General features: G+C 44.8%; 1 protein-coding gene across 2 annotated transcripts in view; it reads left to right on the top strand.

Moving 5' to 3' along the window:
• The first annotated feature begins 16 nt into the window (after positions 1-16).
• Positions 17-11,109, top strand: part of RBM6 (RNA binding motif protein 6) — a 59,345-nt gene continuing 48,252 nt past the window's right edge. For both annotated transcript variants that reach the window (XM_064454137.1, XM_064454136.1), the window contains exons 1-5: positions 17-112; positions 4,982-5,090; positions 7,161-8,499; positions 9,224-9,313; positions 10,331-10,400. In XM_064454137.1, coding sequence (XP_064310207.1) covers positions 5,047-5,090; positions 7,161-8,499; positions 9,224-9,313; positions 10,331-10,400 — 1,543 coding nt within the window. In that variant the 5' untranslated portion in view covers positions 17-112; positions 4,982-5,046. The remainder of the gene's footprint in view (positions 113-4,981; positions 5,091-7,160; positions 8,500-9,223; positions 9,314-10,330; positions 10,401-11,109) is intronic.

Genomic DNA, 11,109 nt, shown 5'->3' with positions numbered 1-11,109 from the left:
CAGGGCAGGACTGCGTTTCCCAGAGTGCAGCGCGGCGGGAAGAGGACAGCGGAAGATCCGGTTTCTCGCCGTGGTTGCGCTGGGCCTGGTGCGGTGGGAGCGGCGGTGGGAGGTGAGGAGCGGTCTGACCCTGTCGGCCCCGGCCGCGACCCCCGCTGGGAGCGGCGGTGGCCGTGGTGGTGGGGTACCGCTCGGTGCGGGGGTACTGCCCAGTGTGGCGGAACCGGGCGGGGCTCGCGGGTTTTGCCTGTGGAGCAGTGTGTGGTCTGGTGTGGGGCCGCTGGGCTGGCAGCTCCTGGGGGACGGGAGCGGAGCGGGGGCGGCTCCAGGGGTACCGGCGCGGCACAGAGTCTCCCGTAAGGCCTCCCCCGGATAGGGAGTGCTTCTGGGCTGTCCCCTGGGATAAAGAGGGGATCTCCCTTAGTGTCTGGGGCGGGGGGGAGGAGTGGGGCAGGGGTCTTCTGAGGGTCTCCCAGGATGGGGAGGTGTCTTCCCGTGGGGCGGGCCGGGATAGAGGAATGTAGGGGGGCCCTTCCTAGGGGCCACCATTGAATAGAGGAGACTGGGCTTCCTCCTGTGGAGTCTTTCAGCATAGAGGGGATGTGTGTGTGTGTGTGTGTGTGTCTCTTTTGGCGTCACCCGTGACAGGGGAATTGTCGGAGGCTGGGGGCTGCCTTGGCTGTGAGCTGTGAGGAAGTGGGGATCCTGGTTCCATGTCCCTCCATCTCCCCAGCAGAGCCCCACACCCCAGTGGGATGGGAGCCGTGGGCTTGGGCAGCTTGGTCCCGGTACAGAAGGGCCATGGGGCATCCCACACGGCTGTGCTCAGCTTTGGGGCCTGCTGTCTGCATTGCTGTCGGTAGTTGTGGTGTTTCGAGATATTTCTGCATTATTCTGAGACCCTGGTCAAATAACAGCTTCTTTCACACCGTGTTGTATGTGTTTATGTGAAAAGTGTCTCGGAACACTTGTGTTTTTAAAAGGGATAGAGAAAAAGGGGGTTGGATTCATGCTGGGTTGCAGAGAAAAGTGATCAGGGTGGTCGCTGGGGGTCTGTTAGCTGGTAGTTAGGCTCAGTGATGGGCTGGATGGGATTTTGGACTGTAAATAAAGGCTTAGGTGGAGGCGGGATGTGGCCCGGCTTGTGCTGGAGGCTGGTGGAGGCTGGGTAATGCAGTGGTAGTGAACTACTGGGAGTAAGAACGGTGATCTCTTATGTTTTGCTTTTTAAAACACAAGAGTTTGATGTTGTTGCTGGTGTGTGGTATTAATTTTGGAAGTACTGCTATAGGTGGAATCCACTTTCCTATCCCAGGAGGGCATTGGTGGTGTGACAGTCTTTCCCAATGCTCCCTGGCTGGGAATGTGCTTATGAAGTCCTTCGGGACAAGCAAGGTCAGGATAGTAATCGGGGGTGTGTGTGTGTGTGTGTTTAGAAGTTCACCTGTTTGTTTCTAATACATGTTTTTAAAAGCATCACACAACTGAAAAGCACACACATCCCTTTTTTTAAGTGAAAACCTCCAGCTTGACACCAGGAAGAGCTGAAATGATTCTCTCTCCCTTTACTTTCAAACTTCAGTGACATGGTTTTGATATTTCTTCACTTCTGGATTAAACATCTTCCTCTTCAACACTGGAAATAACAGGCTTTCTTGGCTACTTGCAGTTTCTGTAGCTTGGGGAAATGTTTTCTTTTGTACCTCAATACTTGAATTTCACAGAGGCTTTTTCCTTTCTTCAGCCTTACAAAAACTTTACTGGGCACAGAAAGTTTTTCCACAGCAAATTACTTCCTCTGTTCTTGAAGTGTAGTCTTGTGTGTAGTTATGTGTTTGATTTCCTCATGGTCTATAAATACCAGGTCTGGCAGCCGTGGCAAAATCAGTTTGGAGAGAAGTTGTGAATATCAGAGTATATTTCTGAAAATGGTGTCTCTCTGAAACTTCACCTTGGCTAATCCATCACCAATTCCTCCTCTCTCCCCCAAATTTGTAAAACGGTGCAAAGTTTGGTGTTAGTTGGTAAGGAAATGCTTGAGGTCTGCTGGCATTCCTTACTTGGCCCTTTGCCAGAAATATTTAATTATTCCTTGGGAAGGCTGGCTCCTTAGTCTGGATCAGCGGCATGCTTCTGATGTACAATGCCATGATTTTACCGTAGTATGATGTAAATTGAAGTAAAAGAGATCCAGAAGAGTCTGCCATCAGGCTTGGCATGTGCATTTGGAAAGTAGAATCAGGAACATTCCCTGAGCAGCAGTGCCAGGCGCTGGGCTGTCTGGGGGTGCGCTGGGGAGGGCAGGGGCATGGTCCTGAGGAAGTCCTTCGGAGTAATTGCCAGGGAGCATCTGGAGCTCCGTCAGTCTCTCCTGTCTGCTGGGGGGGCTGCAGGACCAACGGTCGTTGGATGAACTAAGGCCACAAAAGAGCATCCTATCCTTTGAGTCTCACCTACTGTATCTTCACTGGAGCCGAGGCTTTGCCACCAGGAAACAGAACCAGCGTGGAGAGGAGGGGGGAAATAAAATGCATACTTTCAGGATGCATATCAGCCCTCCTGAATATTCAGTATAATTTTAACAGCTAATTATTGTCTTAAAAGGACTCTAAATCCAGGCTGTGTGAGTAACTGGACCACATTGTGTGTTTTGTGGCTGCGTTATTGTGTCTCTGTGAAACGTCCTTTGTTGCCATCTCTTTTGGGTGCGTGGATGTGACTGAGGTATGGCAAACTAATTGATGTGTAGTTCCTAGCACTTGAGCGTGGATTTTTGCTGTGCTTTGCTGCTGGCCTGGCCCCAGCCCTGGGCTCTATTGGTGTGTCTTTGGCAAACAGCCTTACTCCCACTGACCTGTCTCCCAGCATCTGCCTGTGAGCAGGGAGGTGGGAGCTGAGCTGGCTATTACCTGAAAGGTAAATCCTGATGGCATCTCATCACAGCATGCATCTCTTGAAGCGGTTGTAGCAGGGCGTACCTTCAGGAGGTTTTGGCATTGATGGAAGCCAGCCTAAGAAGTTTCTGTTCCTGTCCTGCAGTTTGCTGTCACCTTGTTTTGTGGGGCTGTGTTGTAAACTGTATCGCTGAAATGACCTAGTTTAAATATAACTTTTCAGAGGGTCATCCCTGGTGCAGACTGAGAAAAGCACAAGCTGGCACAGTTAATGCGTTGTACATTGCCAAAGGCAGAGCAGAGGGAGCAAATCATATCAGGCTGAACAGGGGACTGTTGGAGCTACTGTTGCTGCCTGTGTTATTGAACCATGACCTCATACTGGTGGATGTTGCTGCATGGCTCAGCTGATCTATGCCAGGCCTGGTATCAGTCCAATGGTATTTTTTCCCCATTTGATAATTTGAATATTATGTCCAACCAGTTCACAGCTGGCAAGGAATATTTTTTTTTTTAGGTATTGGTAAGCTAATGAGAACTGACTGGGGGAGGAAATCCAAAAGGAAATAACAAGAAACACCAAGTCTGCAGATGTCTGGAGGCTGCAAAAGATCATAGATAAAAGGACTGGCTGATGACAGCCAACTGTTATGACTGCCATAACCATTTCTGTTTGCCTGTCCCCTCCATGGAGGGTGCAGTGTCAGTTCTCTTAGATTCACCTCCAAGAAAGAAAATAATGGTAGAGCTTGTGGAGGAAATCCTTAGGACCAGGGAGGTGCTTCTTGCATTAAAAGCCATGTACAACATAAGCAGACCAGTGCTCTCAGGCTTGAGTGGCCAATTGAATGAACTTGTTTCTTTAGAAATGGTGTTACAGTGGATGGATCAGCAGTGGTGGCACAGGTTGCCTTCCTTTGCCTCTACACCCCTGCATACTGAGGCCTGCCAGGTTCTGCCGTCCCCAGCTCCCATGTGAGTGTTTGGTTCGCTGGCTGGTGATGGACCCTGGCAGGAGCGGGTACTCCGTCTTGGCAGGACAGCTCCCCTTAGCTCCTTGGCACAGGCAGCTGCTGGCAGCATCACCTGGAATCGCTCCCTGGTGTAAAGTCTGTCATAACCTGCTCTGTTGACCTGCCACCCGTACGACAGCCCTGACCTTTGGAAGTGAAAAGAAATAGGATCTTGTGTGCTTTTCTTTGACATTGGCTGCTCTAGCCAGGCCTGGTGGTGACTGTACTGTCTTCTGTTCGACCTAACTGCTGCAGTTAGTTTAATCCTGCTTTTGAGTTGCTCTGTAGCAGCATGTGCGCCTGATGGCAGGCACAGCAGTCCTCTGGAGCCACTTCAACTGGTTTAGCCAGAGCAGGTTTGAGACAATCAGGTTGCTAGCTACCTTTTTTTTTTTGCGGGAGAAAGACGGAAGGACTTCCCATTTCAAGTCCCAGCTTTGGCAATTGCCAGGAAATCCTCACCTTCTCCACTGGTGGAAGGAAGGGGATGAAATTTTAGATCTCTGTTGAGGCAAATGTTATTTGCGGCACTCAGCTTGATGAGGGAAGCATTGGAGAACAGTGCCTGTAACAATTTATTGGCAAAGCCTACTCTGTTATCTACATACTTCTGAGGGCAGAGTAAGCATAGTAGACCAATAGTAGTGACAGTTTCCTTGAACAGCAAAGGGCTTTTGGCAAAAATAGTTTGGATTAAACATTAATTGCATACTCTTGTTCGGCAACGGTCCTTGTTGTTGATCACCACTTGATTGTGGTGTTCTCACATTTCTAGCTGTACTCTGAATAGTGTCAGACAGCGCAGTATGTTGGAAAGCTTTATGTTAATCAAAGCAGAAATCAGGTTGTTTGCCCAGCCATATTGACAGTTTGATTTCAGAAGTTGATTGATGCTTGCAAATTTGAACATGAAGAAACACAACAATTAAATTCATTTGTGCCTTAGTGTGGTCTTGTAGACTTGTGGATCCTGATCAGATGTTCCATGCACCCCTTCTCCTAACCAGCAGTGTTTTATTTATGTGATATGTATTCTTTGCTTTGTTGGTTACCGTAATGTTATTTATTCAACAGGTTGTGCTGTCTTGGTGTTCTTAAGTGAATTAGCCATTTCTGGAAACCTACTAGACAAGGCCAAAATGTGGGGAGACCATCGACAAGGCAACAGAATGGGGTCTTTTCGGTAAGCATTTGAATGTACAGTTTGTTTCAGCAACATTCTGAAATACAGTAAGCCATAAGAACTTTCTGTTTGTCCATCTTTATGCACATCCTCCCGTAAGCAGACTATTTTGGCTAAAAGTTGAGGCCTCTGTGGAGTTAGGTGTGATTGCCAAAGAATAGGAAAGTGACAGTGTAACTTTCTGCATTTCTGTGAAGTTTTGTAATTTTGTTTTAATGACAGCTGCTTTTAGTATTTCTATTCCTTCTCCACACCACCTTTTCTAGCAATACTTAGTTTAGCTGTTGTAAGCTAAGGTGAAGATATGCCATATGGGTTTTTGTTCTATGTGCTGTAAGATGTATAAGTGCCTACTAGTGTGATGTTGATTCTCTTAAACCATGGTGCTTGCCTTAACTTCAGAAGTACTGGCACTTTCATTACACACAGGTTTTTATGAAAACTTTCAGAGTTTAGTTCTCTCCATGAGGTTAAGTAGACCATGTATCCCCATATTTTTGGCCATGTTCCTCCTTTAGACATTTCCGAATATCACTGGAATGGTTTTAAAGATTAATGTGCAACTGGACCTTCACAGCATGATATTCTTCTTATGTTATATTCATCTGGTTGTTACTAGGCCATGTATTTGCAAGAGGGCTCTGGGTATTAAAAAAAAATAATGGAGACACCAAGAGCTAGGGTTTTCCTCTGTTGTGCATAATTCTCTCATCCTTTGCTCACGTGTCTACCTCTGTTATTTGAATATCAGCATGATAAAGGTACTTCCTCATGGTATACCTTAGGTTTCTGCAACAAGAATACTTCAAATAATTGTCCAACTCTAATGTGTTGAGAAAACTGATGACATTTGAGCTATGAAAACCAGTATCCTCCAGAACATGTCTTAACGGTATTAATAAGAGCATGACTGTGTTTTGTGATGATATCGGTAGTGCTGTTCTACTGAAGTTTTTGAAGTGGATTTTATTGGCATCATTCTTTACTCTATTGGGTGGGGAATTCTAACCTCGAACCAAGTTCTGATTACTGTTCTATATGGCGGTGAAACAGGGGCATATAGCTTAGGAGATCTGTATATGGCTTGATTAACTGTGCAAATGTCACCTGGCATTCTGTTGGTGAGTGAATCTGTAGTGAAATTTGAAGAACAACTTGACTTGCTGTAGTTGCTAAGGAAATGTCCACTGATTTGTGTAGCATTTGGCATTTATTTTAAAATGTGTTGATATTTTATTATTCTATTTTAAAAAAAAATGTTTTGGATCCTCTCTTAGATGAAAAATCAGGTAGCTCCATCTAAAAAAACCCAAACAAACAAAAAAAACACCACCAACAAAAAAAACCCAAAACTGAACAAACTCATTGGGTTTTGAAAAAACTGTCTTAAGAGGAAACTTCTTCCTGAGTGGTTTTATGCAGATATCAGGAGAGCTCGTAGCTATGGTGTTATAAGCTCTGTGTGAGACAGCCAGTCTGGAGGCATGAGCACAGGATCATCTTGAACGTTGATTGTTGGCATATTCTTGTGAGGCATCCTCAACGTCTGAACTGGTAGCTTTCAGCATTTTGCCAGTTTAGACTCCAGCACAAGGAAGCATAAATGAGTCTCTCTAGTATGTTAATAGAGCATGTTTGGTAACCTCTGCTTTTATGTGCCTCAGGATGACATACGAAGTTAGCTGTTTGTCATACTGCCTGGAGAGCTTAAGCTCAAGTGGTTCCTCACAGGCAAGTGCTGGTGATGCTAATGAACAAACACACCAGCTGGTGGAACCTTAAACAGCTGCAGAGCTGTGTGCAGTGCAGGTCAATGTGAATTGCTACCATCATTAACCCATTAATATTGCAGGTATTCCCTGTTGAGTGCTTCTGGAAATTGTGCTGAAATGGGAGCACCCAAGTTTACTTTCTCACATCTGTCGTATGCTGCCTCATCTTAAACTGCCAAACATCTTCTGCGGATCTTAGACTGTTACACAACTCTATAAAAGTTTAGAGAAGAATGTGCTGCTGTGTAGATTTCAGACTCTAAGCACGTTATGAATAATACTGTCTTTATTTCTACAGTGGGAGCCAAGAAGAAAGGTTTGCTCCCGGGTGGAACAGGGAATATCCTCCTTCCCTTGATAGTCTTGCTCAAGAAAGACACTCTGGCAACTTCTCTGGCAGAGAATCACTTCCTTTTGATATCCAGGCACTCACAGGCCTCCTCAATCCTCAGTTTGCCAACAGAGAGGAACCTCCTTTCAGCTTTGGAGCTAGAGATGGACCACGTAGTGACTTCAGAGGTGGGGAGGGGCACCATGATTTCAGGGGCAGAGATTTCCCATCATCTGACTTCCAGGGCAGAGATGACTCTCAGATGGATTTCAGAGGTAGGGAGCCACCCTCTTCTGAGTATAGGGGCAGGGATATGTACTCTGGAGACTTCCAAGAGAGAGAAGGGCCATCTATGGACTTCAGGGGTGGGGACATTGCTTCGGTGGACTACAGGAACAGGGAGATGTTCCGTATGAGCTACAGGGATAGGGAAGCACATAATATGGATTACAGGGGCAGAGATGAACCTCCATCAGACTTCAGGGGAAGGGGGTCTTTTGATCTAGACTTCAGAGGTCGAGATGGATCTCATTCAGACTTTAGGGCAAGAGAAGTGTCTGAGTTAGACTACAGGGGCAGAGAGCATTCCTACTCAGACTTCAGAAATAGAGATGTACCTGATTTGGACTTCAGGGGTGTGGGCACCTCTGATTTGGACTTCAGAAACAGAAGTGCACCATCGTCAGACTTCAGAAATAGGCACAGGTCCCGGTCTGATCAGGATTTTAGGAACAGAGATGTGGCTCCTCCTATGGACTTTTCAGATAGGGAAGTGCCTCCTGTGGATCAAAACCTTGTAGACTTCAGGCACAACCAATCTCCTGTACCCTTAGCAGAAAGAGAGGGCTCTGGTTTAAGCACCAGCAAGAGAGAGGAGCCTGCACTTGGTCTAGACAGAACTCCCTTTGGTAGCCAAAAAGGAGAATTTCAACATTCAGAAGCACCAGCCAGAGAAGAGGAATCTCTTGGACTGGGTCTTGAAGATGACACTTCACACAATTTCCAAAATAGCTGTGGACCTCTTCCTGCTCTTCAGGACCAAGAGGAGCAACCTCAGACCTTTGCTAACAAGCAGCAACAGCAGCAGCTCTCTGGTGGGGAGCAGCAAAGATCCGATTCTGATCTTGGGTTAAAGGGTGAAGGTGGCCTGGATTTCCTTGGAAGGCAAGATACTGACTACCGAAACATTGAGTATCGTGATGTGGATCACCGGCTGCCAGGGCATCAGCTGTTTGATTATGAACATGGCAAGTCTTTTGCAGAAGGAAAACCCAGCAAAGACTCTAGGCCCTATAAGAGCCTTCAGGTAGGTGGTTTTGTCAGTTGATGTTTCTGTTAAATGCATGTTGGCCAAAGAATGGAAGGAGCTGAGAAGGAGTCTTCCGTTTGTACCCCATCACTTCAGTTCTATCCTAATTCACTGACCTTCTCTGAGATCATCCTCATGTTCCAGGTTTTTTTAATGGGCACCCTTTCTATCTGAGAAATACTTTCTTCTCAAGAGAAATGCCATTTAGCAACTGAGAATTGCTAAATACATAGAACCAGATTTGTCCCCAAGTTGAAAATTACTAGATGGAGGGAGGGTGTTGGGGGGAAGTAGTACATAGAAGAATGTATTTTGTTATTTTCTCTTGGGTGGACCTGTGTAGAACAGTACAGCTGTTCTCATGCATGTTTTGTTTTCTTTCAGAGTTAAGTTTGAAATCTGAAGGTAATGGTAACTACTGAGTTAATAATTACTATTGAATTTCAATCTCCCACTGCTAGAAAGCAGAGAGAGGTGATTTGCCTGTTTTATTTTCCTGGACCTAGATCTCATTGTACAGCTCAATGAGCATATGAAGCTAGTAATATAAGCCCTCCAGAGCTCTCTGAATCTTAAACAGTGTTGTGGTTAAAGATTTGAGCCAGTCTGCCTACGGGCCTTTGCCTTTGAATTAGACTCTGCTATATTTTGTTACTGTTTGCGTATCTTGAGAGCTAGCATTGCTCATTTGTAAAAACCATCTTGATTGTGTGAACTCAAGGACCAAGATTACCGGACCTGTCCCAAATATATGAAGCCAAGCAAACTCATTCGGCTGGGAGGAGTGCCTGAAACTGCCACAAAGGATGATGTAAGCGGGATGTTTCCTATCCAAAAACTTCTATCAAGGGTTTCTAAATGTACCATTTTTAAGCCTGGTTAATGTAGTTCAGATGGTCTGTCATTTTCCCCGGGGAAAATCCAGATTTAGAAGTGATTGAAATGTTGGGTTTTTTTAAAATCTGGTTTTTCTGGTTTTTGGGGGGGTCTGGAAGTGACAAGTTTTTCTGCAGTCACATGTTGGGTGTTGGTGGCTAAAAGCCGTGACTTCAGACTCTTGTTTAACAGGCCTTACTTCCAGCATTGCTTTATATATATATATACACACATATATATATAAAAAATATTTTAATTACTCTGTTTTATATTTTAGGCTCAGATGATGTGTAGTGTCTAAGTGAACTTGTTTGTTCTTAGTTACTTGAAATTGCTTAAATGAGATCTTGTAGAGGTGGAAAAGATGTCTTCTGCTACTGCTGATCTTAGTAAAAAAACCAAAAAATAATCTGGGCTACAAGGTGAAAGCAGCTCCCTTTCCAAAAGCTTCCACTTTGCGTTAGAATGTTTTTTTTTTAGTGGCAGTTCCAGACATGAGAACCCCTACATGAAATAATTTTTGCTAGGGTTAGCTGTGATGATCAGAGCTTCTGAGGCTTGATACTGGAGAACTCATGACAGAAACTTTGTCCATCAGAGGATGATAAGACTTAGAACAGTCACCCCATGTCCCTCGATTTTGTTAGAGGCAGTAAGACCTCTTTGACCTTAAATAAGGATCAGAGGTGAACTGTCTGGCTGAAACCAGTGTGATAAACCTTTGCACAGTAGAATTGTGGTGTTCGCTTATTTAAACAAAACACCAAAATATTTCCCAAAACTCAATAAACAGTTCTCAGGTACTGCTGGAACTTAATCAGGAAACTGTGCCAGTTTGTAACAGAGTTAACCTAGAAAGGAAAGAAGTCTCGGGGAGAGAGAAACGTAAGTTAGCAAGTGCTTCACTTTCCAAGGTTTGATTTTTGGAGACTGATTTTTAGTTTTCCTGTAGATTCTCAATGCTTTCCGAGGACCTGATGGGACACCTGTGAAGGACTTGCGACTGAAGGATTACAGTTCAGGTGAGAATGCTTTTCCAGTGCTTCTAGTTTCAAGTTTATGAAAGGGTATTTTTCACACCAATACTCACTTAGGCAGTTTGGTTAAAGCCTTTGGTGCCATAATTGCAGGTATTTTTGAATGAAAAGGCCCACTGAGTTTTGTAGTTTGTCCTCTTGTCTTCAAAACTGATGGCTGTGCTCACTGCTACTTCAGAGGTAAAGCATGTGTCCTGGTGCCTCTAGAGAGATGTAGGAGCAGCAGGAAAACAGTAAGGCTGTTCTAATAGCCATCAAGAGTAAAGCAAATACTGACATGGGACAGCAGTTTAATTCCTCAATAGATTTTTTTATTTTTTAAATCATTATTAAACCCTTTTGGATTGTTCTAAATCTTGTTTCTGAGATAGTCTTACTGTGGAACGCGTCCTGCACAAATAGTGTCCTCAGGAAACCTGATACATCCTAACGTTTCTCCTTCAGTAACATGAAACTCTTACCCTTCTTAGATAAGAAGACAGGTTAAAAAAGGAAAAAGTAAGTTTTACAAATATCCAAATACTGGGTCTGGATGCTCTTCCTCATTCAAAGAATGAAATTTTACTGTACTTCTGATCAGTATGTATAGGATTCTGAAGAAAGAAATATTTTGCAAGGCTGCTTTGTGAGAGTTGTACTGCAACAAAGATGTGCGATGGTAGGAAATGTGGGGTGAGTCCTGGGGATTGGTTTG

This window comes from Phalacrocorax carbo, chromosome 6 (assembly GCF_963921805.1).
Source record: "Phalacrocorax carbo chromosome 6, bPhaCar2.1, whole genome shotgun sequence".
In the NCBI taxonomy this organism is placed as follows: Eukaryota; Metazoa; Chordata; class Aves; order Suliformes; family Phalacrocoracidae; genus Phalacrocorax; species Phalacrocorax carbo.
Note: the sequence above shows the minus strand (reverse complement) of the source record. Positions and strands in the feature narration are given on the sequence as shown.